At 40.8% G+C, this 27,961-nt stretch overlaps 1 protein-coding gene across 1 annotated transcript; it reads right to left on the bottom strand.

Moving 5' to 3' along the window:
* Positions 1–492: 492 nt before the first annotated feature.
* On the bottom strand, positions 493–26,401 carry LOC123240768 (zinc finger protein 286A-like). Its single transcript, XM_044668479.1, has 9 exons — positions 25,923–26,401; positions 22,093–22,178; positions 20,026–20,152; positions 18,804–18,896; positions 12,231–13,067; positions 11,502–11,735; positions 8,585–8,679; positions 8,225–8,299; positions 493–681 (listed from the first exon to the last, which is right to left on the bottom strand). Exons 1-9 carry the CDS (start codon positions 26,323–26,325, stop codon positions 493–495), a joined length of 2,139 nt encoding a protein of 712 aa, XP_044524414.1. The 5' UTR covers positions 26,326–26,401.
* Positions 26,402–27,961: the final 1,560 nt, after the last annotated feature.

Raw genomic sequence — 27,961 nt, 5'->3', positions numbered from 1 at the left:
CACACCCAGTCGCACACGCGAACACACACGCGCACGCATCACGCACGCTCACACTCACCCTCTCCCGCCCTCTCCGGCCCGTTCTTCGGAAAGCTCGGAGCAGCCAGCCTGACCAACGCTCTCAGACAGGACTGTGGCCCCACCCACGGACACTGCGCATGTGCTGTGCCACTGCTGGAACTACAAACCCCAGAATGCCCCGCGCGCCTCTCTGCGTAGGGACAGAAGACAGGTCCAGAAAGGAGGAAATGATAGGGGCCGGGCTGAAAGGGAGCCTCCTGAAAGGGGCGGGGTTAGGTGGACGGGCACGCCTGGGAAGAGGTAGTACGAACCATAACTAGATGAGTGCGGTAGTCTATCCTGGGACGTTTTAAGGATCTGCACTGGAGTCACCTAGACCAAAGTGAGATAGGGCTTGCCCTCAGGAAGTTTATGTTCTACTGCGGAAAACATGCACATAGAATAAAAAGTACAAAACACGTACCGAGAAACTTAGGGGCCTGCGAGAGTATGAGCAAGGCTCGATCCGGCAGTAATCTGCGGGTGTGCAATGGTTGGGGGAGGGCGTCCGGTCGGGCTGGAGTTAGGAAGAGCTGGAAAAGCCTCACACGCCTCTGAAACTGAGCTTTGAAAGGATCTGGTGCAGGAGCTGCTGGGGCGCGGGGATATGGGATAAGCCTCCTGGGGAAGGAATGACCCGGAGCTGAGCAAATGGAAGGGGGAAACCTACCCCTCAGTTTAGCCTAAATGCCGCTGAAATACACTTCGCGTGAAGCCAGATAACATGCCCGGTAATTTGGGTATGGAAAGAATACTACCAATCCAGGAAGTCTGCAAGGAGTTAGCACGCAGGTGCGGCAGGAGAAATGCATTTCTGGTGAGGACTAATAGGGATGAAACGGGAAGAGGAGGGAGGGGAGAAACAAGCACCTACTATGTGCTCAGCATCTTACAGACATCTCATTTGATCCTCAAGACAACCCTGTGAAGTAGATGCTCTTATTATCCCCGTTTTACAAAAAGTAGCTAAGTGATTTGCCCAGGATCACCCAATTAGTAATGGTTCTTAGTCAAGCTTGAGCCCAGGTCTTCCAGACTCAAAGTCTATTGCCCCATGGCTGTAGACTTGTAAATATTGTTTTCCTTGTTCTGATCATTTACTCTGCATCAGTTAATATAAATCTTCTCGTGTTCCCATGAATTCATCTTTTCTTATGGTTCAGTATTATTTCAGTACATCCATGTACCCTGATCTGTTTAGCCATTAGGTGTCTACTTTGTTTCCAGCCAATCTACTGGTATAAAAAGCACCACACTGTGAATATTTTGGTATTAAATATTCTTTGACCTCCTTTAGGTATATGCCTAGCAGTAGAATTTCAAAAAGGATAAACATTTTAATCACTTTCTGTGCATAATTCCAAATGGTTTTCCAGAGTTATTGGACCAATTCACAGCACCACCATCATATATTGGTAGGCCTGTCTATCTAGAGCCCCACCACCACTTGACTATTTCTATCTATTTTTAATCTTTCAGATCATTTAAATTTCAAGCATTTACATGGTTCTGAATCATTCATTTGCAATTGCTTAAGATGTCTTTCCAAAATTCTACATATTCCTCACATCTGCCATTCTTTGAGACAATGTCTGTTTTTTGTTGTTTTTTTTTTATTTTAAACCCTTAATTTCTGTGTATTGACTTATAGGTGGAAGATTGGTAAGGGTAGGCAATGGGGGTCAAGTGACTTGCCCAGGGTCACACAACTGGGAAGTGTCTGAGGCTGGATTTGAACCTAGGACCTCCTGTCTCTAGGCCTGGCTCTCAATCCACTGAGCTACCCAGCTGCCCCCAATGTCTGTTTTATGGATGTCCCAGTCTCTAGCTATTCCTTACTGCTTAGTTTCTTAATCATGAGGTTATTCACCATTTTTACTATAGTGTGTTGAAGTTTTTTTGTTGTTGTTGTTCAGTTATTTGTGTCATTCTGATTCTTCATAACTCCAATTGAGGTTTTCTTGACAAAGATACTGGAGTAGTTTGCCATTTTCTTCTTTAGCTCATTTTACAGATGAGGAAACTTGAGGTAAATAGGAGTGACTCGCTCCTAAATGGTCATACTGGACCTATTTGTACAAGAAAATTTTAGCAGAGTTTGTTTTTTTTGTGGTAGCAAAAAATTGGAATTTGAGGGGATGCCCATCAACTGGGGAAATGGCTGAAAAAGTTGTGCTATATAATTCTAATGAAATACTATTGTGCTATAAGAAACAATGAACAGAAAGCTTTCAGAAAAACCTATAAATACTTCTATGAATTGATACAAAGTGAAGTGAGCCCAACCAGAACATTGCATACAGTAACAGCAATATTGTAACACTACCCTTTTTTTTCTTTTTTATTCTTGGTCAGCATTTTCTTTTGCAACATGACTAATATGGAAATGTTTTACACGACTGCATATGTATAATCTATATCAAATTGCTTGCCTTCTCAAGGAGGGGAGAGGGGAAAGAGAGGAAGGGAATATGAAACTCAAAATTTTTTAAATGACTATTAAAATTTTTTGTTTATATATAACCGTGAAAAAAAAAATTTAACCCACAGTCCCTCCACCAAAATCTCTTTGTAGGATTTGCTCCATTCTCCCATTGGTGAGTTCCCAATTTGGGTCTGAAGCCTCTAGTTTGTAGAGGGATGCAGACCAGACTTCCTTCCCCATCTAGTTTATCAGTACTACTTTGGCCTTTCAGGCTACCATGACCCTGAGCAAGATCATGAACCCATTTTTATGTTTTCTGTCCCAATTATATGATTTTCTTCTGTTAGGTTTAAATTAGTATCTTCCAAGTTCTTATTTTCTATAAAGTTTATTAATAATCACTTGAAATAGAAAGGATAGATAAGCATTGCTTAAAGTTCCTTTCTTACTGTAATTCTGACTACTTGTATAGCTCATCCTGCAGGATTCTCGGTCTGTCCACTGCTTTCTGCTGGAACTAGTGAGGCAAAAAGACCCAGGTGTCCTCCACCCAAAACCTTTTATCATGTAGAGAATGGGATGGACCAGGTGGGCAATCCAGGAGGGGGAGGGGATGAAATTCCCTCAGCACCCCTGAAAGGAGAGATCCTCTTGACTGTCTCTATTACTCAAGAGCCTAGCACTATGCTTAGGTACACAGGTAAGTATTTAAATGCTTTTCTATTCCATTCCATTTCTGGAGTAGAAATGTTGTGAATGTTACAGGTAACCACCCTGCTTTCTCTCTACTGTATTTATTATTGTATACATTTATTTATATATTTATATACACATATATATGTATATAATATTACATATATTAAATATACAAAGCCCAAATGTAAGTTGCTAATCTTTTACATGATGATAGTATCATCTAGAGTTTGGACATGAGCCTGGCAGATTCAAAACCTTAATTATAGCAGTAACTGTAGAATAATTGAGCTCTGAAGACTAAAAGATCTTTGTTAACCATCATTATGAGACTAGTATGCCATTCAGAATGCCAAAAGGCTTTATGGGATTATAGGCCTTTGAACTGGAAGAATGGTGAACAATTCTCTAGTCCCATCTCCTCATTTCATAGAAAAAGAAACCAAGGTTTAGAGAAGTTCCTTATCCAAAAGGTAGTACAATAAAGAGGAGAATTTGAACTTGGGCTTATGATCCCAAATCTAATGCTCTTACCACTCTACATTCTACTGATTCATTACATGGTGTGGGGTGGCAGGAGTACAGGAAAAGAATCTATGTTCTAAATAATGTTTCCAAGAAGGTACCACTGAGATAATATTATGTGAATGGAAATTGGAAAGGGGGGAGGGGTCAGAGTGAGAAAGAAGAAAGAAAGAATTTCCCCTTAGTGTCAAGACTTTCCCCTCCTCTGGAAAAAAAAAAAAACAAACCAGAAAACTTCCATTTTTAAAGTGCTTTATTTAGAGTTTACAAAGCGCTTTCCTCACAACAATCCTGTGAAGTACATAGTGCAAATATTTGTATCCTCATTTTACACAAGAGGAAGCGAGGGTGCCATATGTGAGGCAACATGATTTATTTTCCCATTGTCCCGCTGCTAGTATCAGAACTAAGACTTGAAGCCAGGTTTACTGACTCCAAGTTCAGGGCTCTTCACATTAAAACATCACTATCTCCTAAACCAGATGCTTTACATTCACACCCATCAAACTCCCTGGTGTAGCCGCACCAAATAAAGATGTAATTGGGAAACAGTTAACAAAATAAACACAAGTACAATATAGGTCATCTTAATTTATGGTTTTCTAAGTCAGTGTGTGGCTCACAGGGATCCACTTCTATTTGAGTTTGATACCACTGTCCTAAACTATAAAACTTCACTAGTCACCCCAAACCTTATAGAGTTTTTATCCTTAAAGAACAGGGGAAACAGATCCAAAGGAACTAAAGGCGACTCTACCACTGCACCACGATTTTGCATAGCGTCTGCACATAGTCAAAAGGCTGATTCAGAGGAGGTGATCAAAAGGCAGACTGTGCTAATATATAATCTATACTAATGGCCACTTCCCTACGGAAGGAGCTCAGTGCTTTATTAAGAGTATGAATCAAAGAAGATTCCATGCTTTGGAAAGCCATTGGCCAAAGTGCATGCTTTGCCCATGAAGAACAGCCCTGCATAAGTGATACCTTTTCTCAACTGCAGTTTTGCCAATCTGGCTAACTTCAGTGATGCGACCTGAGAAAAGAGTATTGTCTGGCCTCTTCATTATTAAGTGCTTTAAAAAAAGTTTCCCATGCATTACTCCTATAGTTAACACTTCTAAAATTATGTTAAATAGAAAGAGTGAAAGTAGACCTGTTTTATAACTATATTTAGTGGGAATGATTCTATTATCCTATTGCATATATAATTTCATTGTTTCAAGTAGAAATTTAAAATGAGATTAAGAAGACTTCTATTCCAGTATTAATTTTTTAAAATCTTGAACAAATGCTAATAGTTTATCCAAAAACACTTCCCTGATTCGCTGGAATGTGGCATTGTCAGTGCAGAAAGGGAAGGCAGTTATACAGAACTTGAGTTCTGGCCTTTTCTATTTCTTTATTTCATGGGTTGCCACGTCCTAAACCTCACACCAGGCCTCTATTCTTCTGGTGACATGTCACTCTATAATTAGCCATGTGGAACTCTTCCAGGGCTATATATTCCACTGGCACTCACTTACTTCCATGCCACAATGAGAGGAAGAAAAGTAGAATTTTGGTAAATATGTAGCCAACAAGTGAATATATTGCTGGAGAAGCTAAGTCTTATTATAAATGAAATCAAAAAAGAAACCTAGAAATAAATGGAAGGATAGCTCAAAGGTACTCCTTGGAGAGGTGAATAAAAGAGATGGCAGAGTTAGTTCTATTGTAGGTATAAAAGCCTATAAAAAACATTATTTCAAAAAACTGGGTAGAAGCCCAAAAGTTTACTGATGAAATCAAAGAGATATATGCTACAGAAAAACATTCAAACTATATGAGAAAAACATCCTAGAAATGAAAAATGCAAATCATGATGCTTCTATCCTAACATCTCTGTAGACTTAGAGAATTCAGAAAACAAGAACTGAAAAAAACAACCCTTTTAGAAGAGAAAACCCAGGAATTTTTTAAAGAAATCCAAAGAGATACATGCCATGTTAAGCAATGAAACTATGGAAGAAGATGTGATAGGCAACGAAAAGAATTTATGATGATACAGTTCTCGAATCAATCAGGAGAAGCAGCGAAAATCTAAACAAAAAAAAAAAAAATAGCAGCTAGCATTGAGAGGAGCATGGGAAAAGAAAACCCAGAAGTACAACAAAGAAATCAGATATTTCCAAAGGAAAATGATGAAGTTATGGAAGAGCATATCACTCCAAAGAAAAACATTATTTGTGATGCTTCAATTTGGGCATCTCTCTGGAGAGCCAGAGAAAATGAATTCATAAAACAAGAACTGGCCATAAAAACCAAAATTTCATTTGGGAACTCAGAGAGATATGTGCCATGGTGAGAGAATCCAATTCTGGGGCACTTTTTCCATTTGTATTCCATAAAGATTTATTCTGGGGGTTATTTGTGTGTGTGTGTACTCTCCTGAAAATTGTAGGATAAAGTCAGGGAGCTAGGTGGCTCAGTGGATAGAACTCCAGGCCTGTAGTCTGGAGGACCTTGGTTCAAATCTGCCCATAAATACTTCCTAGCTGTTTGCTCCTAGGCAAGTCACTTAACCCCAATTGCCTAGCTCTTCCTGCATGATATTTATTGAAATTTTCAAAATGTAAAAAGAAAAATTTATTTCAATGAACATTTGGCCATCTTATAGTAATGAGTACTGTAAAAAGGTCATCGTGAACTAACTACAGCTGACACACTAAAGTCCACTGCTAAGGACAAAGTGCTTATGATACACTATTCTACAAAGAATATGATAAGATCCTCCCATAAAATCAGGGGCAGTCTCTGAGATTTGGTAACTTCAATGCGAAGTGAAGAAAAGGTGAAAATAGGGATAAATATATGGAATAGTAAGGTCCAGGAGAAAGAATAAGAGAGGTCAAAGACATGTAGATTATCAGAAGCTTTCTTTCTCTATGTCACGAAGACTTTCTTAATAAAAAGCCTGGAAGCACTGGATACAGCAAATAATACCATCAAGAATGAAACTGGCTACATCTAAAAAAAACAGGAAAACATTTGTTATTGATGGGAATTATCCTTGAGACAGCTATTTAGAGTGAGACCAAGGCTATAATGATGAATAATAATAGTTACTATTTCTATAGTGCCTATTATGTGCCAAGTATTGTGCTAAATGCTTTATAGTTATTACCTCATTTAATCCTTACAACTATTCTGGGAGGTAGGTGCTATTGTTATCCCCATTTTACAGATGAGGAAACTGAGGCAGAGGGTACATGACTTGCTCGGGGTTACACAGATAGTAAGTATCAAAGGCCACATTTACTTGGGTCTTCCTGACTGTTGGCCCAGTAAGCCTCGCAAGCTGCCTTAATGAGATATGGCATATAATTAGAGTGATTTAATCCTGAATATAAACAGGTTATTGAAAATTTAGAAATGGGAAATAAGACAAAAGAAATCACATCAACACCGATTATAATTTTACCTATCCAGAAGTTTAACCAACAGAAATTAATTGCAGCAGGAACACGAAAGGAGCCCCGAAAGTGCCTTAGTCAGCAAAGTGAGTGGCTTGCCAATGGAGAGGTGGTTGAGTTAGAAACACGGAGTTAGAATATAAACTCACTTGTAAAATCTTACAAGGAATGACAATAATGAAGCAATGGAGGATAAAACCAATTTAAAGAAAGGTTGGCAAGCTATCCAACGAAGCAGACATCCCAAGGGCAAATAAGAAAAGTGGGAAAGACGTGCAAAAACCATCTCGACAAATTGTTTTCACCATGATGGACCATGGAATCCCCACCCTCAGCCACTAACATCATAGTCCCTAGGGTGCTTACAGAAGGCAGAAATGACACTGAAGATAACAAAGATGGGAAAAGCAGTCAGATCTGAGCAAGTGTACCAAAAGGAATATTGCTGGGAAGACACTGAAGGTCTGAAGATAGCTTAAAGAGGGGGAATAATTCAAAGGCATGGAAAAAATCTCAGCTATCCCCCAAAAGGCGATAAAAGATCATTAACTAGGGTCAGCTAGATAGCACAGTGGATAGATTACCAGCCCTGGTGTCAGCAGGACCTGGGTTCAAATCTGATCTCAAGACATTTCCTAGTTGTGTGCTCCTAAGCAAATCACTTAACCCCGATTGCCTAGTCCTTGCCTTTTAATCGTCAAGGAAAAAAAAGTCACTCATTTTTTTATTATTAACTGACCTCCATGCCTGCTCTATCTATACAAGATCTTTGAAAATCAATCACAAAGTGAAGGGATTCTTGATGAAGACAGTAGGAGAAAACAGGCATCTGAAAAGAAACAATGGACTATATCTTTCCCACCTCATAATAATGGAACATCACTATCTCTGAAGGACTAATTATGAGTTTCACACGGAAGCCAAGAGAGAGCACAGAGTTGGCATTACACAGCTGTAGCCTATAACCAATGAAAAACTCCAAAGAAGAGTAAAGGATGTCCTCAAGGAACTGTATGAGATTTATATATGTTAAGAATGAGGGATGACAAGTAGACAGCAACAGTACTCTATTAATACTCTCACAATGTCGAGAGAAAGCAAGGAAGGCTGCCAGCACGTTGGGTGGATCCTCTGAGGCAAACTTTTGGGAGAGCATGGACAAAAATCACACAGGATTGGCAGCCATGGATAGGTAGGATCTGCATCAATGGAAATCATTTCTGCATTGATGGAATTAAATTCATTTATGTGCAAGAATGAATATTATATTAAACAAGAAGCTAAGTATACAGACCTTTGTAATAATAATTTTAATGATTTCTCTCGTCTATATGATTTATTATGTTGGGAAATTCTCTAATATTGAACTAACCTTGCACTCTTGGTATAAATTATGGTTGTAATAAATACAATTAAAATATATTACTCTATCAAATTTGCCAATATTGTTGTGCTCAAAGTCAATAATGAGCTTGGCCCATAATTTTTTTAAGTCAAGTTTCTTCTTGATGCGTTTAGCAACTAAAAGTTTTTCTAACAGAAAGCATTGATAGCACACAAACTTTCTGCATATTTAGAAATAATTTATAAGAGATTGTTGATTGAAGATTGTTTTCTGAAAGTTGAGGGGAAAATCACTTTGTGAATTCATCTGATCCTCTGTACCACAGCTATTTGCAAGCCAGGCCCCCAGTAGACTCTGAACTCCATGCAAGGGGACTCTTTTGTCATTCATCTTTATACCTGGTCTCTAGCCCTATATTTTACACACTACAGAGGCTTAATGGTTGTCATACTGCATTGAAATTCTGAGCCATGTGAGTTGCAAGAGAAACTTGGAAGGAAGAAGAGAAAGCTCTGGCAGATACACAAGAATAATGAAGATGCAGACTATTTCCTGACAAAAACCCAGTCCAATAAACAACTTTTCTTCACACTTCCTACAGTTCATATGTTGGTCCTAAGTAAAGCCCATGGAGACGACCCTCCACTGAACACACATTCCTATAAATATTCAACTCCTCCCTCATCAATCTGACCTGTTTCTAGGAACAACTTCAGGACTACTTTGTATACTGCAAATTTGGACCTTAGTAGACTTAGTCACTTCCGAGAATCTCCTAAATGGTATAACAGGAAAAGGGATTTCCCCATGGCCTTCTCATAGAATGTTGGCAAGCATGAACACAATCAAGGACCAAACAGGGCCAGAGCCATTACCAAACTACCATGAGCCTAAGTAGGGGGGACACACCGAGTTCTTTATTCTAGAAGCCACCTCGGGAACAAAAAGATGGCCCAGTATAACCGAGTCATCTACAGGGACTAAAGGCCAGTTCAATTCTGTTCAATCCAGTGAAAACACTACTTCAGAAAGGTACGTATAACAGATGTTCAACACACCTTCACCTCAACCCACTGATGCAATGGATCCTGGTCAAGTATGAGTTGGACTCTTAAAACTCTTTTCAGTTAAATACTCTTGAACTCTGAAAATGTTTTTCTCTTTAACATTTTACTTCGCTCCCAAAACTTCAAATCCAGTAATATAGCCTGAGCCAGAGGGAGTTCGAAGTGGGAAAAACAATAACTCTATTGCTCTCTGTACCTCCTCTGTGAAAAGGAGGCCCCAAGGAGTCTTGGGGCTCAAAGACATGGGTTTACAGCTCCATCCCTCTTTGATTCTATGTGGAATTTACTTTCCAGGGCAAGTCCTCAATAAAGCTCTTTCACTTCAACATAAGCCTGAAAGGTATTGATAAGGATGAAGAATATGTTTAGGAAAATGAGGCAAAGCAAAAGACAAAAAGTAAGAATTTCTGGTTAAGCAATGAATGAGAGCTCTAGATCACAGAAATCATAGTTATAGTCAGAAGCAGAGTACAGACATCCTTGTACCTGGCTAAGTTGGAATGAAGAGAAAAATCATGAGAATTTAAGAGAGAACTGGAAACATGAGAAGTGGGAGGCCAGGGTGATCAGGTGGACATGAAGGCATCTATTACTGGAGTCTCCAAATACAAGGGCAATTGTTAGGATAAAGAGGAAGATGATGAACCAGGCAGATAATTAGGACACAGGATTTGGATCAGAGAAAGAAATGGATGGGATGATGACTAACTGTGGCAAAGGAACAGTTTGCAGGTAGTTCTTCTACCTGTACATATAATTTTGCATTATACTAACATCTTTGTCACATCATCATGTTAGACTATAAGTCCCAAGAGAACAAGGAATGTCACAGATAATTTTATAACTCACACAGAACTTGGCAAAAAAAATCAACCTTGGTTCTACATTCAGTTAGTGCTTAGTTTGTTTAATAATTCCATAATTTTCAGCAAACTCCCAAAGGAAGTGAGATTTATCCCCACTTCAGTTAAATTCTCATTTTTCCTAAGCCTACTTCTAATTTATTAGAGCGAAGCCCTAATGAAGATTCTCATTCAACAGCTTCATAAAAATAAGTTGGGCACCCAATCACCAATGATAAAAATGAGGTGCAATGGATGGAGAAGGGGCAACCTATTGCAAAATTATGTAAACTTTATTGCATAATACTATGCAAACTTTATCATTAGCTTTACCTTTCACTTCGCATTTCTGTTTATTATCATGGTATGGAACATGTCTGCATTTTAGTACATTTTATGACTTGCATAAAGGTATATTTTGTGTATGCCCTTCAGCTAAGTAAAGTGGGTGAGGAGGGGCGAATATGCAGCACATAAAAAGAGCTTTGTAGAGGTCTTCAGCATGGTCCACTTATGTAATGCAAAAACCACCCAGGTGTACAGAATAACTAACTTGAAGTCTATCATGATGACTGAAACACAACTGGCTTTACATGAATTTCATTTACACTTTTTGCCATTATGAATGCTGATTTGGAGTAAAGGATGACCTGATCCTGATACCTTTTTCCATATTCATTACATATGTAGTTTCTTTTTTGCATATATCGGGTGTTGAACAAGGCTTCTAGAATGATTAAAGGTAATTTTTTGACATTCATTAAATTTTAAAATGAAATTTCATTTTATAGGAAAAATTAACATTCAGTAAGGATAAATTCTGGCTTACGTCATTCCTATATTCCTTACTTCATATATATATATATATATATATATATATAAAATACTCTTTAGTATCGATTTGTGGATCTTTACCAAAGTTTATACTTGGGCTGACGACTTTTCTATGATATTAATAAGAGCATTATCCGGTATGAAATTTATGATGCTTAGTAAGATGCTCCCTCTGATTAAAGGCTTTCCCACATTCATTACATTTAAAGGGTTTCTCTCCAGTATGAATTCTCCAGTGTCTGGCAAGGTTCCTACCCTGACTAAAGGCTCTACCACACTTGGTACATTTATAGGGTTTCTCTCCAGTATGAATTCTCTGATGTTGAGTAAGGCTCCTCCCCTGACTAAAAGCTTTTCCACACACATTACACTGATAGGGCTTCTCACCAGTGTGAATTCTCTGGTGTTCAGTAAGGGATGAGCTCTGGCTAAAGGCCTGTCCACATTCATTACATTTATAGGGTTTCTCTCCAGTGTGAATTCTCCTATGTTTAATAAGATTTCCCCTCTGGGTAAAGGCCCTCTCACATATATTACATATATATGGTTTTTCTCCAGTATGAATTCTCTGATGTTGAATAAGGCACCTACCTTGGCTAAAAGTTTTCCCACATTCATCGCAATTATAAGGCTTCTCTCCTATAACCCGTTTCTGGTGCTTACTAAGACCAGCGCTCTGTCCAAAAATATTTCCACCTGTATTACATTTAGGATTAGCTCCAATATGGGAGACCTGATGCTGGATAAGGGATGAACTGGTGCTAAAGGCTTTTCCACATACATTACATATGCATGGGCTTTTTCCAGTATTCATTCTCTGTTTACTAAGACATCCTCTCTGGCTAAAGGTTTTCCCATGTTCATTACAAGTGTAACCTCTCCCTCTTGTATTTCTTTCATGTTCAGTAGGGGATGAATTTTGACTGAAGGCTTGCTCACGATCATCGTGCTTATCGGATTTATTTCCTATGTGAATTTTCTGATGGTTTATAAGATTTGTGCTCTGGTGAAATGTTTTTCCGCATGAATTACATATATAGGATTTTTTCCTACTATGGATTATCTGATGTTCAATAACAGATGACTTGGCACTGAAAGCTTTCACACACTCATCACATTTGTGTGACTTTTCTCCTACACAAATCCTCTGAGGTTTAATAAGAGATGAATCATCAGAGAAGGTTTTCCCACAGTCACTGTATAAATAGGGTTCCTGTCCAGGATCAATTTCCTCCAGGTATGCCATCTGGCTGAAGACATTCCTACACTCGTTATCATTATCAGTCTCTCCAATATGACTTTTCTGTGGTTGAATCAGGTATTTCCTTTGACTAAAGTCTTCCCCATATTCATTACATGTGTGGGATTTCTTTTCAGTAGGTATTGTAGGATACTGAATAATATCTGACTGGTAACTAAAGGCTTTACTGCATTCTGTATATTTATAAGATTCCTTCCCTGAGGCAATTCTATTACGTTTAATTAGGTCAGACAACTTCTTGAGGGTCTTTTCCCGTGTGTTATGTTGATAGAAAATCTTTTCTGTAGGCACAGTTTGTTGTGTCACAAGGATTGGCCTCAGACTGCAATTTCTCTGCATTGTATTAAACTCATGATCTTTCACTGTATTGTGGGTGATCAGTACTTGCCTTGAATCTCTTTCCAGGTTCCTCTGCTGTTTTGTCTTAAATTTGCCACCATACTCGCAATCTCTTACCATCTCCTCAGGACCACCCCTTGTCAGTCTTTCCTGGGATGATTTTTCACCAGATAAATCTTGCTTTGAATATGATTCCTTGGTCTGATGTCTAGTCCCACAATCTGAAAGGGAAAAAAAAAAAAGATTCCCTGAATACTAACCAAAAAAAGAATATCTACTTATTGTGCTTAGAAAAAAGATGAGGAAAGGCAGCTAGATGACTCATTGGATTAAAAGCCAGGCCTAGAGATGGAGGTCCTGGGTTCAAACCTGACCTTGGACAGTTCCTAATTATATGATCCTGGGCAAATCATTTCACTCCATCTGCCTAGCCCCTTCTGCTTTAGAACTGATACTGAGTAATGATTCTAAGACAGAAGGAAAGGGTTTAAAAAAAAAAAAAAGAAAACAGGTGAGGAGCAGTTCTCCTGTACCAGTGATGGCAAACTTTTTAGACACCGAGTGCCCAAACTGCATGTGAGCCCTCTCCACCTTACCCCAGACAGGGGAGGGAGGATGCACTCCAATTGGACTGCTGTGCAGAGGGGCAGGTGACTCAGGTGTGAAGGGGAGGGGAGCATTCCAGCCCCGCTGGCTTTCTAATAACAAACTCTGGCAAACTCTATGCTGGGGTGAGGGCAATGGTGCACATGCCCACAGAGGACTATTAGTGACCCCTCTGGCACATGTGCCATAGGTTCCCACCAAGGTCCTATACCCACCTCACCCCATCTATCACCTTCCCTGAGAAGGCTTTGCCTATTTCTACAACTTAGGGTTACTTATTCTTCTGTAGGGTTCCAAGCTTGAGTCTATGCCTATTTTAAGTACCTTCACATATGACACATAAAAGGACAACTGGAGACAGCTAACTCAAGTGCAAAGGATGAATCGCAAGGATGCAAATTCCAAATTCCTTTCTATCTAAATTATGAAGTAACTAAATGACCACAAGAACTTTCAGTAGTGCTCAATCTGCAAAGAATACATTATCTGTACCTCTATTTCCTCATTATCTATTTTGCATTATTTTTGTTTATTTTTAATCTACCCTATCATATTATCTGCTCCTTCAGAACAGGAAATTGTCTCATTTATCTTTATATCTTCCCTGTAAATCAGTAAGTATTTACTAAGTACTTACTATGTGCTAGGTACTATGCTAAGTGAAGGGATACAAAAAAGGGGGAAAAACATTTCCTGCCCTCAAAAATCTCACAATCTAATTGGAGACAAGAAGCAACAAATATGTACAAAATAAATACAGGATAAATGGGAAATAATTAAATGAGGGAAGACATTAGAATGAAATGGGGTTAGAAAGGCTCCTTGTAGGAGATGGGAGAAAAGAAAAGCATTCCAGGGATGGGGACAGCCAGAGAAAACACCCAAAACCAAGAGATAAAGTATCTTATTCATGGAACATCAAGACATGAGATGATGAAGGCCTGCATGAGAGTGGTGGCATTATAAGAGAAGGAACATATTCAAGAGGATTTGCCAAGATGAAACTGTCAGGCTTTGGCAATGACATGGATATGTGGGAGTTGGGCTGAGAGATAGTGAGGAATACAGGATGACACCCAAGTTCTGAGACTGATGGCCTGGAAGGATGGTGATGCTCTCTACAGTAGGTAGCTAGGAAGCAGGAGGAGAGTTTGGGGGGAGGAAACAGTGAGTTCTATTTTGAACATATTGAATTTAAGATATCCACTGGACATCTAGTTCAAGAAATGTGAAATGCAATTGGAAATGCAAGACTGGAGTCAGCATTGAGAATGGGACAAGAAATTATAGAGATGATAGTTAAATTCATGGAAGCAGAAATAATGTAGAAGGAGAAGAGGACCCAGGACATTATCTTAAGGTATACCTGTGGCACATATTAAAAATATACAACTAAAATAAAAATTGTGCATATGTGTATGTATATACATATATATGTGTGTAGTATATATGTATATAGATGTGGGTATATATATTTACATATAGATGTATGTGTGTAAACATATATTTTAGAGGAAGCAATCTGGAAAACAATCTAGCAAAAGACAGAGTGGTCAGATTGGTGTGAGGAAAGCCAGGAAGGTTGTGAACTCAAAACTTAGAAGACAGTCTTAAGGAGAAGAGAATGACTAACAGTGCCAAAGGCTGCTGAAAGTTCAAGGAGAAATAGGATTGAAAAAAGCCATTGGATTTGGCAACTAAGAGGGCATTAGTAACTTTGGAGATAGCAGATTCAGTAGAATGAAGTCAAAAGTCAGATTTTAAGTGGTTAAGAAGAATGAGAGGAGAGAAAGTGGAGGCATCTATTACAGAATGTCTTTTGAAGGAGTTTAGCCAAGAGCAGAAGAGATATAAGACAATAGTGGGATGGAAGGAACAAGTGAGCATTTTTTGAGGAGAGGAAAGACATGGAAATGTATATAGGTAATATAGTAGGGAATAAGCCAGTGGACAGAGAAAAGGAATACACGTGAATGAGCAGGGATGATGGGAAATGGGAGGCGACAATCTGTTAGAGGAGATGGGATGGAATGATATTGCAATTTATTGCGATGTAACATGGGCCAGAGTGTTGCAAGGGATCTCTCAAACCCGAGATGAGGAGTGAGAATCAATGAAGGATTAAAAGGATGACATTTAGCACGAGCAGGCTTCCAATAGTCTTGATTTATTCCATCAAGCTCTCCTCCATCAGGCTTCTGTCTCTCAGGCTTCTGCCTCAAGTTTCTGACTCTACTGAGCCAGAAGCAATCCCTATATTCCTTCTTACCATGGGAACAAGCTAGCTCAATATTGGAATCAGTCAGTCAACAAAAATAATTTTGATTTAAAGCCTGGCATCTGGAGCCAGGGAGGGAATTTCTTCCTACCCTCCATAGCTTTTTCAAGGTTACGTTGTTCTCTTCTCTGCAACTGTGTCCTCTTTATGACCTTACAGGATGAGAGGAGGGAAGAGTTGGGGGAGGGGGATGATTTAACTCTTTGGACCCCCACAGAATGGGAATCACTTGAACAGGTAGAGGACTTAGCTTTGGTAAAGAGGAAAGCTACCTCATCATGTGAGACAGAGGTGAAGGAGGAGATGGATGGTGGCAAAAGGCATCTGAGCGATAGATGAGGAAGAGGTGAGAAGGAACTCACAGTGAAAGGCCTCAATTTTTTCCGTAAAATATGAGGTAAGGTTCTAGATGGAGAAAGAATGGGGTGGTTTGAGAATGAATGAGAAGGCTTAAAGAGCTGCTGTAGAGAGTGGGATGTTGAGTTGCTAAGGGAAATATAGGATTGCCTTGCTGTACCGAGGACCCAGTTGTATGTAACATAAATCCATAGTAGACCCAATCAGAGTGGCTCCATCTTCATTCAGCAGCATGTATGGAGGAGGAAATGGTGGAAGTGATCTAATATTTGGATACTTTGGCATAAATGGCAATATGATAAGGGGCTAAGGAAGGACAGTGTAGTGCTGAATTGGTTAACCAAGAAAACAAGATGAGGAGAAGAGAAGAGAGTGGCTAGTGCAGGGCAGATGGCCTGGGAGAGAAGTGAGAGGCCAAGAGATCATGCTGTGGATAAGTGGCAGAGTTATATAAGGGGAGAGGGAGAGGGAGAGGGAGGGAGGGAGAGAGAGGGAAAAAGGAGAGAGAAAGGGGGGGTGGGGTAGGTATACTCTGATAAGACGATCTCGGAACTTCTGAACGTGGAATTGGTACATTTGTGAGTAATAGCAAGATCAAAAGGATGATCATCCATGTGTGGTAATCATGTAAGGTGAATAGGTTGAACTACTGAGAGGCTAGAGTGTTTAATGGAGATTATATATGTTGATGTCCTCTGGTGAGAGGAGAGATTAGGGAGAAGAGAGAAGTCAGGTATCTAAACATTGAGGAAAAGGGAATGACCTGGGAGGTCTGTAGACAACAGCTAACTGCATTTTGATTGGGTGATATATATGAAGAGGATTAATCTCACAAAAAGAAAGGTTATTGAATGATTAAAGGGAGAATCTGGAAGTAGCAGTGGGGCCCAAGAAGCATTACAACTCCCTGGCCTTGACCAGAAAGCTGAAGAGAGTGAGTGAAGGTGCAGCCAGCACTAGAAAGGATGGCCAGAGAGGATGTGTCATCGGGGCAAATCCAGGTTTCAGTAAGAGCTAGTACATGAAAGGATGAAAGATGAATAGATTTAAGATGAAATAAAGTTTGCTACCTATAAAACGGTCATTCCAGAGGGACCAGTGGAATGGCTGGATAGAGTTAGGATGAAATTTTCAATTTGGGGGATAGGAATGAAGAATTGAATGGAAGGGGTAAGAAAAGGGGTTTGGAGCAAGACAGGAGTTCAGAATCATTGGGATGTGAAGGCTATGATTAGGTGAGAAAACGTTCATTATTGAGCAGAAGGCATCACTCTTCTTCCCACAAAAAGGAAGCCCATCTGGAGAAGTGAGGCCTGGTGTTGAAGGGAGGGTTGCTCTTCATTGAAATAGAGGTGTTCCACATACCAGTTGGGAAATTAGGCTGACAGCAGCTGGCTGAAGATACCTTAAGCTGGAGAGATGGAAGTTATTGCTTTGTGGCAGATGGAAAATGTGAAGGCTACTCCCTAGAAGAAGCCTTTCCTTAAAGGACACCTTGTGCCCAGAAAGAGATGGCAAGTTCATAGAAATACTGTACCTGCAGGCAGTCTTCTCATCTGTGGAGACTGGCTATGAGACAGCCAACAGTAAATGGTAGAGTCCCTGAGCAGGTAGAAGACACCTGACTTGGCTCCTAGCAGCCTTTCCTCAAGGGACATACTTTTCCTTCTTCTCTTTCACAATTTTCACCCTATTGTTAACAATTTCAATGATTCTCTATCACCTTTCAATGGAAGGCTGAATGACAAGCTGGTGCCCATTTGATGGGTGTGCTGTAACAGGGAATGCTTTTGGGGTATAGCTTTGCCTAGATTGTTGTTGAGATCCTTTTAATTCTAAATCGCAAAGGTTCTATCTAGAAGCTATTTCTTGATCTTAGCATTCCACCTCCTTGTGCTGTGCTTCAAGCTCTCCCCTTGTCTGAAATGCGCTGGCCCTCTTCAACACAGCTGCCAAAATCCCACCTTTCCTCCAAAGCTCAGCTCAGACACTCCCACAGGTGGGAAGCCTTTTTCTGGTCCCCTCAGAGGTTACTGTTTTCTTCCTCCTCAGTGTCCTACTATGACACAGGTGTCTATGTCCATGTGTTATACCACCCAGCCTGCTTGATTTTTTGTGTCTATGTACCTAGCAATGCCTTACACATAGGAGGAACTTCATGGCTGAATTCAGCTGTTGAAATGAATCCTCTAATCCCTCTTTACTTACAGGATAAAGGAAAAATTCCTCAGCCATCTACCTAGAAGTCCTCACAATATGCTTGATCCCCAACTGCTCGACTTCAGCTCTCACCACTCAGAAGCCAACATCCTCTGGTGTAGTCAGGCCAAGCTTCTTCATTCCGCTCTCCCCCCTCCCCATGCAGTGACTTGCTATTTAAAACTATTTAACTTTCACACAAGGTACTTTTCTTTCCAACCACAATGAAACATCCCAAAGACAGTAACCAAAGTCGTGTTCTGAAGCAATTCGCCTCTGGGCCTGAAGCAGAGGCCACACGCATATCTGCCAATGTGTATGCACTCACTGCATGCTCAGGGAGTGAGGCAGGGAATGTCTTCTCCCCTAAGAACAATGAAAGAAACAACTCTCTCAGGCTTTGGCTACATTTCCAGGCCACTGTGAGGGAGGCTCCTTCTTCACCATCTCAAGGGGCTTCATCTGTGATCGACCTGCTGAGCCCCTGCTTCCCCCTGCCCAGGTCTCACTCACTCACCTAGACAGGAACCATTGGCAACGTCTCGCTTCAGGCCCCATGATGCCTCTTGCTCCAGCTGGGAGATTATGTCTGGTTTGGAGACAGGAAGACCTAGCCATGAAGAAAGAAAGGGGAGCAGCAGCATGATGAGACAGAAATAGAGCCAGCTCTGAGCCACTCTCACCCCTCCTGATGCAGCCAAAAAGCAGAAGCTGTGAAGGTCTAAGGCAGGGGCCCTTCTCCTGAGGTGCAGGAATGCTTTCTGCATTTAAAAAATTATTCTGAGAAGGGATCCCAAAACTTCACCAAACTGCCAAAGGGGTCCAGAGCTTCAAGAGCCCCTGGTATAAAGTACCTTGGAAAGCCCCTCTGAACTGCGAAAGTGTGTGTGTGTGGATGATCACAACATGGATTTGGGGTCAGAAATAATAAAAGTATTGATAATAAGTAATTACACCACCTCTTATTTATATAGCACTTTATCATTTACAAAGCACTTAAAAAATATCTCATTTGTGCATCGCAAAAATTCCTGAAGCCTGTTGTGTAGGTGAAAGGAGAAGGAGGATGATGAGGAGAGAAAGGAAAAGGAATAGGAAGGGAATGAAGGTAGGGTAGCCAGGGTAGCCCCCAGCCCCAGTGGGGAAATTATAGGGATAGAATAGCTGGGTTTATTTAGGTTAGGAAAAGTTAGGGAGGGGAAAAAGGCGCCAAAAACCACTCTCCCTCTTCTTATATTCCGCAAAGGAAGTGGGATGTGTCTGAGAAAGTTGTGGTAGGGAGTCCTAGGAGATGTAGCCTCCTAGGGTCCTGGCCATTCCAAAACGCACAGACCTTTTGAGGTAGTGCAAATATTATAGACATTTTTCAGATGAAGAAACTGAGACTCAGAAAGGTCACACAATACTTCAGTTGGAGAGCTGAAATTTGAATCCAGATCATCTGAATCAAAGTCCCATGCTGTCTCCCTATGTAGGAAGTTTTTTATGTCTTAAGACATTGGAATTTTGAGGAAGAAAACTTGGAACATGGGGAAGAAGACCAGGAAGGATCTATGTCATGGGTAGCACAATGGCATTCCTAATTTCTAGTTTTACATAGACTTTCCCCATGGAAACAGAGAGCACAGACATATATACCAGGGGTATAAAGAGTCTTCTTTCCCTACATGTCATGTCAAAATTCATTTGAGCTGAAGACTTTGTATACTCATTGTGAGTTATGGGGGGAGCTCTCTTACCTAGAGACATCAAGTTCTGATAGTTCTCCAGCATCACATCCCTATACAGATCTCTCTGAGCAGGGTCCAGTTGCTTCCATTCTTCCCAGGTAAAATCCACAGCCACATCCTGGAAAGTCAGTGCTTCCTGAAACACCAAAGAGGTTCCTGATTACCCAGCAGACATCATCCCTCACTTGGCCATTGCAAGGAAAGCCAGGATTACAGCATACACAGAAAGCAGGGCTCCATTCTAAGGGGAGCCCAGAATACTCCTAGTCATGTGGGCACAACGGACTCCAGGTTTCACTTGATATGAGATTTTAGGGGATGTGGACACTGCTGATTTAGCAATAAAGCTTCCCCTCAAATAATATCTACCCGAGTGAGACTCAGACCTCCAAACCACAGACAGCACACACATCTGTCTCCTACTTATAATCAGAAATCCCATTCTGAATATTCATTTCCAAATAGCTGCAATTCACAAGTATAAAATGCTCTAAATGTAGCAAACTGCAAGGGAAATATTGTAATTATTTGTTATTGTTGTGGACCTCTGAGTTCATTAAAGAAGAAACCACTTCTACCAGTGGTTTCTCCAAGAGATTCTCTCATTAGAAATTTCAGAACATCAATGTTCTGTACATCAATGTTCTGAAATTTCTAATGAGAGAATCTCTTGGAGCACTTAAGAGGTTAAGGAATCTGCCCAGGGTCACTCAGTCTATGTGAGAAGCAGAACCTGAACTCAAGTCTCTAGACAAAAAGTTCAGGGCTCTTTCCATGACACCGGAAGACCTTTGTAGGAGCATACAACCCGGGACTTACTCTCCATTACTAATGAATAAGGGGGCAGCTGGGTAGCTCAGTGGATTGAGAGTCAGGCCTAGAGATGGGAGGTCCTAGGTTCAAAGCTGGCCTCAGACACTTCCCAGCTATGTGACCCTGGGCAAGTCACTTGACCCCCATTGCCCACCCTTACCACTCTTCCACCAAGGAGCCAATACACAGAAATTAAGGGTTTAAGAAAAAAAAGCCTAATAAATAAGAAATACCCCTGCCCAGAATCTTTTCATTTTCATTTTTCAAGTAGCATTTGTACAGGGGATAGAGACTGGACTTGTGATTTCATTAGTACTGGGATACTTTCTATAAATATGAAAAATGATAAAGGCTGATATAATAATAATTATTAGTAATTTAATTAAAGCCATGCTGATAAAGTTATTAGACCACGCGCTTGTAAGCATTCAAAATCGCTGCCCTCGCCATTACTGTCTCCTGTCTCCTCCCAAATCTGCTGGCCAAGAGAGAGAGCCTCCCTCCTAACCCAGGAGATTATAAACTCCTCTCTGCGTCGACGTAGGCCTCCCCACGCCCAAAGAACCAGAAACGGAAACCCATTGGACCACGGGAAATGTAGTTTGATACATTTCCCAAATTTCACTTTTACACTTCTATGAATGTTGGTCAGCACCATCCCTGAAACATAAAGTTTTTAACAGACCTGCCTAAGGCACTGAGAGGTTAAGGGACTTGTCCAGGGTCGCTCAGTCAGTATGTCAAAGGTAGGACTTGAATCCACATCTTTGTGCTTATAAGGGTTAAATTAAGGAGACAGAGGAAGAGATTAAGAAAATTCCTTTAACATGCTTCAGAGATGGACTCATTCGCCACTACTTTTAAAATATGTACAGCATTTCATTAGTGATATCGACACTAATCATACCTTATGGACTGCAAGTTTTGTAAAGAGCTGTATCTCCCAATGACATGGAGCTCAAGGAATAAAAAAGGGTCTCTCCTGATGCTACCTTTACAAATATCATAGTATTTGGCACAGTACAATGATCACTGATAAGGCCTGAAGGAGCTACAGAATGAGTGAGTATTGGAAAGAGGGGAGAAAGATAATAAAGGAAGAAGCACTGATCGAGTGGAGGCCATCCCATTGGGAGTGCATCTTCCAGGAAGTATGTGACAGGCAAAAAAGAGATTATATTGGGGAGATGAGTTATACAAGAAAAGATCTATCAGCTCTAAGAAATGATCTAGCACTTAAAGGATACAGAAATTCCAACTCACCTGGGCCCTGTCTGTTAAAAATATAGAACTGTGTCCCTCCTCAGTATTCCCCTCTTGGGCAAGTGCAGAGTCCTTAGAAGGGAGAGCTAGGAAGGAAAATGTAGAAGATAAATATTATCTTATAACTCCCAGAGAAGGGAATTAACAGCATTCCTTTGGCCCAAGCATCTGTCCTCTCCCTTGAAGTAACAAAGGCTCTCAGAGGACTCTACCCTGAGACTAAACCTGTAAGGAAAATTAAAATCTACCTAGCCTCATTACTCAATTACAAACTCTACCCCCAACCTTTATCATGATCCAAACCTCACTCCCAGTTCCCAACTGCCAGATCAATTTCTTATTCCCATTCCCCTCAAACCCAATCCACTAATGTCCCACTTTAAAGCTACCAGATCCTTCCACTGGCTCTCTGGAATACCTACTACAGTCAACAAACTTTGATTTCATCTCAAATAGTTTCCTTTCCCATTCCTTTCATCTGCCGACGATCACTGTCTCCCTTGAGATGGCACATTGGGTGCACTTTCATTTTCCCCAGTTCACTGGTTAAGGTAGAGAAATTTCAATATTCCTTGCTCCCCATTGCCACTTCAACGTTCTCCTTCTACCACCATCAATGGGTAGCCTCTCCTCCTTTAAGGCTTAGTCAGTCTGTAAGTGATTCCCAAAGTGGGCGCTACTGCCCCCTGGTGGGTGCTGCAGCGATCCAGGGAGGCAGTGATGGCCACACGTATTACATTCTATTCTGAGTTCAGTAAATAGTTTCATAATTTCCAGGGGGCACTAAGTAATATTTTTTCTGGAAAGGGGGCGGTAGGCCAAAAAAGTTTGGGAACCACTGGTCTATATCTATACCCAGCCAAAGTCCTAGTAGCTATTGTCACCAACCACCAGACCACTCTTTCCTCAATAGTTCAGTGCCTGGCTTAGAGCCTTTGCTCCTCCACAACTCTGTTCTCATGCCAGGGGATTTCAATATACGTACTCCAAGCATGTTTATATTCTACTTCCTCCTATTTCACAAGTGAGTACTCATTTTACCCCACTTCAGCTACAGACATTCATGACTTTGATCTTGCTATCACCTACAAAGGTACTATGTGTGTTCATCAACTCTGAAATCCCCTTATCTGACCATAATCTATTATCATTTTACTTTTCCCTCAAGCTTGCAATCCCAAACGCTGTTCATCATCTAAATCTTCAACCTCCAATCCCTGAGGAGGTACAATGGATAGATTTCTGGGCCTGGGTCAGGAATTGAAGTTAAAATCTGGCTTCAATATGCTTACTAGATGTGTGATCTTGAGGAATTCACTTAACCTCTATTGGCCTCAATTTCCTCAATTGTAAAATGGGGATAATTTGTAGGGTTGTTGTGAGGATCAAATATTTGCATAGTACTTCAAACATAATAGGTACTATATAAATGCTCATTTTCTTTCCCTCTTCTCCCCCACTGCCTTCCATCCTCTAGGTTTGCTATACTTCCCGTCATTCCTGAACTTGACCCCTAGGTGAATCAGTTCAACTCTACACTGTCCTCTTCTTTTAAATCCCTTGCACTTTTATCATCAACTAGGTCCTGTCAAGCCTCAGCCTTGAATCGCTCCTACCATTTGCTGCTTTCACTTCTAGCTGAACTTCTTAGCTGAACTAAGCTAGATTGATCTAGCAATACCACTACTAGGTTTATACCCCCCAAAAATAATAAAAAATGGTTGTTCAAAAATATTTATAACCATGCTCTTTGTGGTGGCCAAAAATTGGAAAATGATGGGGTGTCCCTTGATTGGGGAATGGCTGAACAAGTTATGGTATCTGATGGTGATGGAATACTATTGTGAGGAAAGGAATAATGAACTGGAGGAATTCCATGTGAACTGGAAAGACCTCCAGGAACTGATGCAGAGTGAAAGGAGCAGAACCTGGAAAAATATATACACAGAGACTGATACACTGTGGCACAATCAAACATAATGGGCTTCTTTACTAGTAGCAATGCAACGACCCAGGACAATCCAGGGGAACTTGTGAGAAAGAACGCTATCACCATCCAAAGAAAGAGCTGGTACCATGCTGGTAAAGACCCTCATTACCTAACCTAAACTATTGAAATAGTGGGCTGGTTCTCTCCTCCCTCTTCAAGTCTCTCTCCCCTTCAGTCCATCCTTCATTCAGTGGAGTTGATCTAATGATCTTTTCGAAGCCCGGGTCTGACTACGTCACTCTCCACATGCAATCAATAAACTCTAATGACTCCCTATCACAACTAGAATCAAACAAACAATCCTGTTTTGCATTCAAGTCCTTCAGACTTTGCCTCTACCCCTTTCTTTCCAGTTTTCTTATGCTTTATTCCTCCCTCCCCAAACCCCATACTCTGTGATCCAGAGATAGTGGCCTCCTTGCTATCAAGACGCTCTAATTACCCGACTGGGCTCTTTCACTGGCTGCCTTCCATGCCTGGCATTTTCTCCTTCCTCATCTCTGCCTCCTATTTTCCCAGCTTCCTTTCAGGTCCCAGTTAAATCTCACCTTCTACAGGAAGCCCTTCCTAATCACCTTTAATTATAGTACCTTCACTGATTCTTTTCAATTTTCCTGTATATATCTTTTTCCATGCAATTGTTTTCATATTGTTTCTCCCAAGAGACTGTGAGCTCCTTCAGAGCAGTCTTTTGCCTTTTTATGCTAGAGCTTAGGACAGTACCTCAGCACATAGAAGGCACTTAATGAATATTAATTGACTGTCACACAACCCAGATGAGTTTGGCTCTCATCCTAACCACAGAGGAACAGAGATTAGAGTGAGTGGAGGCACAAGCCCTAGCAGCTCCCAGGAACTAATCACAAGGATATAACATGGTGGAATAAGTGGCCATCTCAATCTTTGTGAAGAGTGGTTGTTCCAAGGCATAGAACTGAGCTTAAGAATCAAAAAGACATGAATTGGATATGTAGCTTGAGCCTAAAACTGCTAAGTATTATGGAATTCATAAAATCAACTTCTTTGCCAATGACACTTTCATTTAACAAAGTATTATCTTTTGAGGACTTTTCTTATTTTTTCAGACACATAAGGGGAAAAATGTGCTTATTTTGTGAAGTTTTCTAAATGAAAGACATTTACCTGGCTATCAGAAAGATAATATGGTCTAAAAACAATTCATGGAATGAAAATTAGGAAACTGATGTTAGGTCAGGCTTGTGATCTGTGACCTTGGACAGGGGCATGAACACTTCCTCAGTTCTCTCATTGTAAAATGATTATAGGGGCAGCTGGGTACCTCAATGGATTGAGAGTCAGGCCTAGAGACAGGAGGTCCTAGGTTCAAATCCAGCCTTAGACACTTCCCAGCTGTGTGACCCTGGGTAAGTCACTTGACCCCCATTGCCCACCCTTACCGCTCTTCCACCTATGAGCCAATACACAGAAGTTAAGGGTTTAAAAAAATAATAATAAAATAAAATAAATTATAGCCATATTTGCAGGATTCTATAAGGAGCTTGGAAGGAAGGAAATTAAATATAGCATAAATATACTGATGCTACATTTGATAATCCATGGAACTCCAGATGAGCTTAAATGTCCAACAAGAAGAGTATACATGGAAAAGCATAAAACCTTGGTGGAGGAGCTTCTTAAAGATTTTGATGGTGAGAGAATTGTCTCTATTCTCCTATAGGAACCACCATGAACGCTTAAACATTATTCATTTATTCATTTCCCTTTCTGGGTAACATCCTCCTAACTTGTTCTCTTTGCAAGGGCCACTCTAGGGTGCTTAGTTTTTCCCTCAGTCAGCCCACCAAGTTGTAATTCTCACCTCCTTCCTCTAGCATTTGGGCCAAATCCTCTACCAAAGCCACCACCTCCTCACTCTTCTTCGGATTATGTGATTTCACCCAAGTCCTGATTTCCCCAGGCAGGATGGTCAGGAATTGTTCCAGCACCAGTAGCTCCAGGATTTGCTCCTTCGTATGAATTTCTGGCCTCAGCCACTGAAGACAAAGTGCCTGAAGTTGGTTCAGGACTTCAATGGGTCCAGCCCCTTCTGTGTATCGAAAACACCTGAAACGCTGTCGAGAAGTCTCAACATCAAGAAGTTTCTCTTCTTCTAGGAGGGTTTCTTGATCCCAAAGGACATCCTTACCCAGGACACTATCTTGATCTTGTGCAGTGGGAATGTAGGGATGTGGATGCACAGCTGTCACCTTCTTCAGAGGCATTATCTCTCTAGCTGAAATCTTCCCTGAGAAATTCAAAACTATGCCCTGCAAGGAACTAACCTTTTACAGACCTAAAATGGGCAATTATACACTACAAAGGTTATTGTGAGCAAAAAAGGATAGACAGAAGATGGCCCCAATAGTCTTAATATCCTAGTCTGAACCATGGACCATAGAACTGTGGTGAGTTCTCAGAGATACAAATGGCCCACAACCTGAGTAACAGGAAGTCTTCTTTAGTGAGTTGTAAAGAGTTCCTGGAATAGGCTCAGATACATATGGTGATATAGACATTCACAAACAAATGCAGGCACTGAAAAATAAAGACCCTTAATCCCCCATCCTCTCCTTGCAGAAGAGGAAGACTACAGATGGGCCCAATGACAAGCACACATAAAAAGCTGGGGATGGCAAACAGGACTTTGAATCAAGGAATTGGAAGTGATTGCACAAATTCATTAAATAGTTAAATATTTAACTGAAACTTTTTTAAAGTTTCCATTAAAAACCAATATGCAACTTATATTTACTGTAGTGTCTAATATTAGCATAAAAAATCAAATTAATGTCATATTTTCACATGTGAAATATGCAAAATGTCCAATTTGCTCTGCATGTTAAAGATGGTATGTATCTGAGTGCATTGAAAGGCTAGCCATTTTGATGAAACAGCAGCCAGGAGGAACATAAATATTAAAGTAATTTTAAAAGAACCAGGCTTCATAATGTTTGAATCCCCAGATCCCTAAGTGAAAACACCAGTAAAGGCCCAGTCACCTTTGCCAGTCACTCCCAGCTCTAAGCCAACAAACCCTGTCACCCCAAGCCATCTCTTCCAAAGCACTTTACAAAGTCAAACAGAATTAAAAATGTTCAATCCAATTATCTTCATTTTCTCTCTTCTAAGGTGGAGAAGTTTGTAACAGGAAAGCCCTGGATTTGAATCCTGGTGCTGACATTCAGTAAGTGATTGACCTTGGACCTCCTCTGAGCTGCAGATTCCTCATCTGTAAAATAGGCAAAATAATAAAAGAATTATCTCACAGGCCTGTTACTAGAAAATCACTTAGCAAACATTAAACTTCCATGGAAATATTAATATGGCAATAAATACTCCTCTCTTTCCACCCTATTTCTGTTTTTTTTTTTTTTAAATACTCGAATTAAATGAGAAATAAGACATTTTTAAAAGGTTCTACAACCGGCAAAAAGCCATACGAAGGTCAAAGAAGACGAAAACTAGAACAGGGTAGAACTTGGAGGTCCAGACTCCTCCCTGCCACCCGCTTGGAGGAGGGTCCCGCTCTTCCAATCGAATCTGCCCCTCCAGAGAGCCTGCAGCATTCCCCTCAGCCCCAGCCCCGCCCCCTCTACTCCAGCCCCATTCCCAAACTAGATTTCCACGGCCAAGGAGTTCACACGCAGGGGAGAGCTGGTATCCCTTCCCCCATCCAGCGGGTCACACTCACCCTCTCCCTTCCTCCAATCACACCCGCTGCGCCCTGCCCCACCCTTCCAAGTCTACCCAAGCGGCCGTAGCAGCGGAGGCTCCCAGGGCCGGTGACCACCTCGAGCCTACGGGACTACATCTCGCGGAGCCGTATGCGGAACAAGAACACGCCGTAACTCCCTAGCT

The sequence above is a fragment of the Gracilinanus agilis genome, chromosome 3 (genome assembly GCF_016433145.1).
Source record: "Gracilinanus agilis isolate LMUSP501 chromosome 3, AgileGrace, whole genome shotgun sequence".
Lineage (NCBI taxonomy): Eukaryota > Metazoa > Chordata > Mammalia > Didelphimorphia > Didelphidae > Gracilinanus > Gracilinanus agilis.
This window is presented reverse-complemented; position numbering and strand designations above follow the sequence as displayed.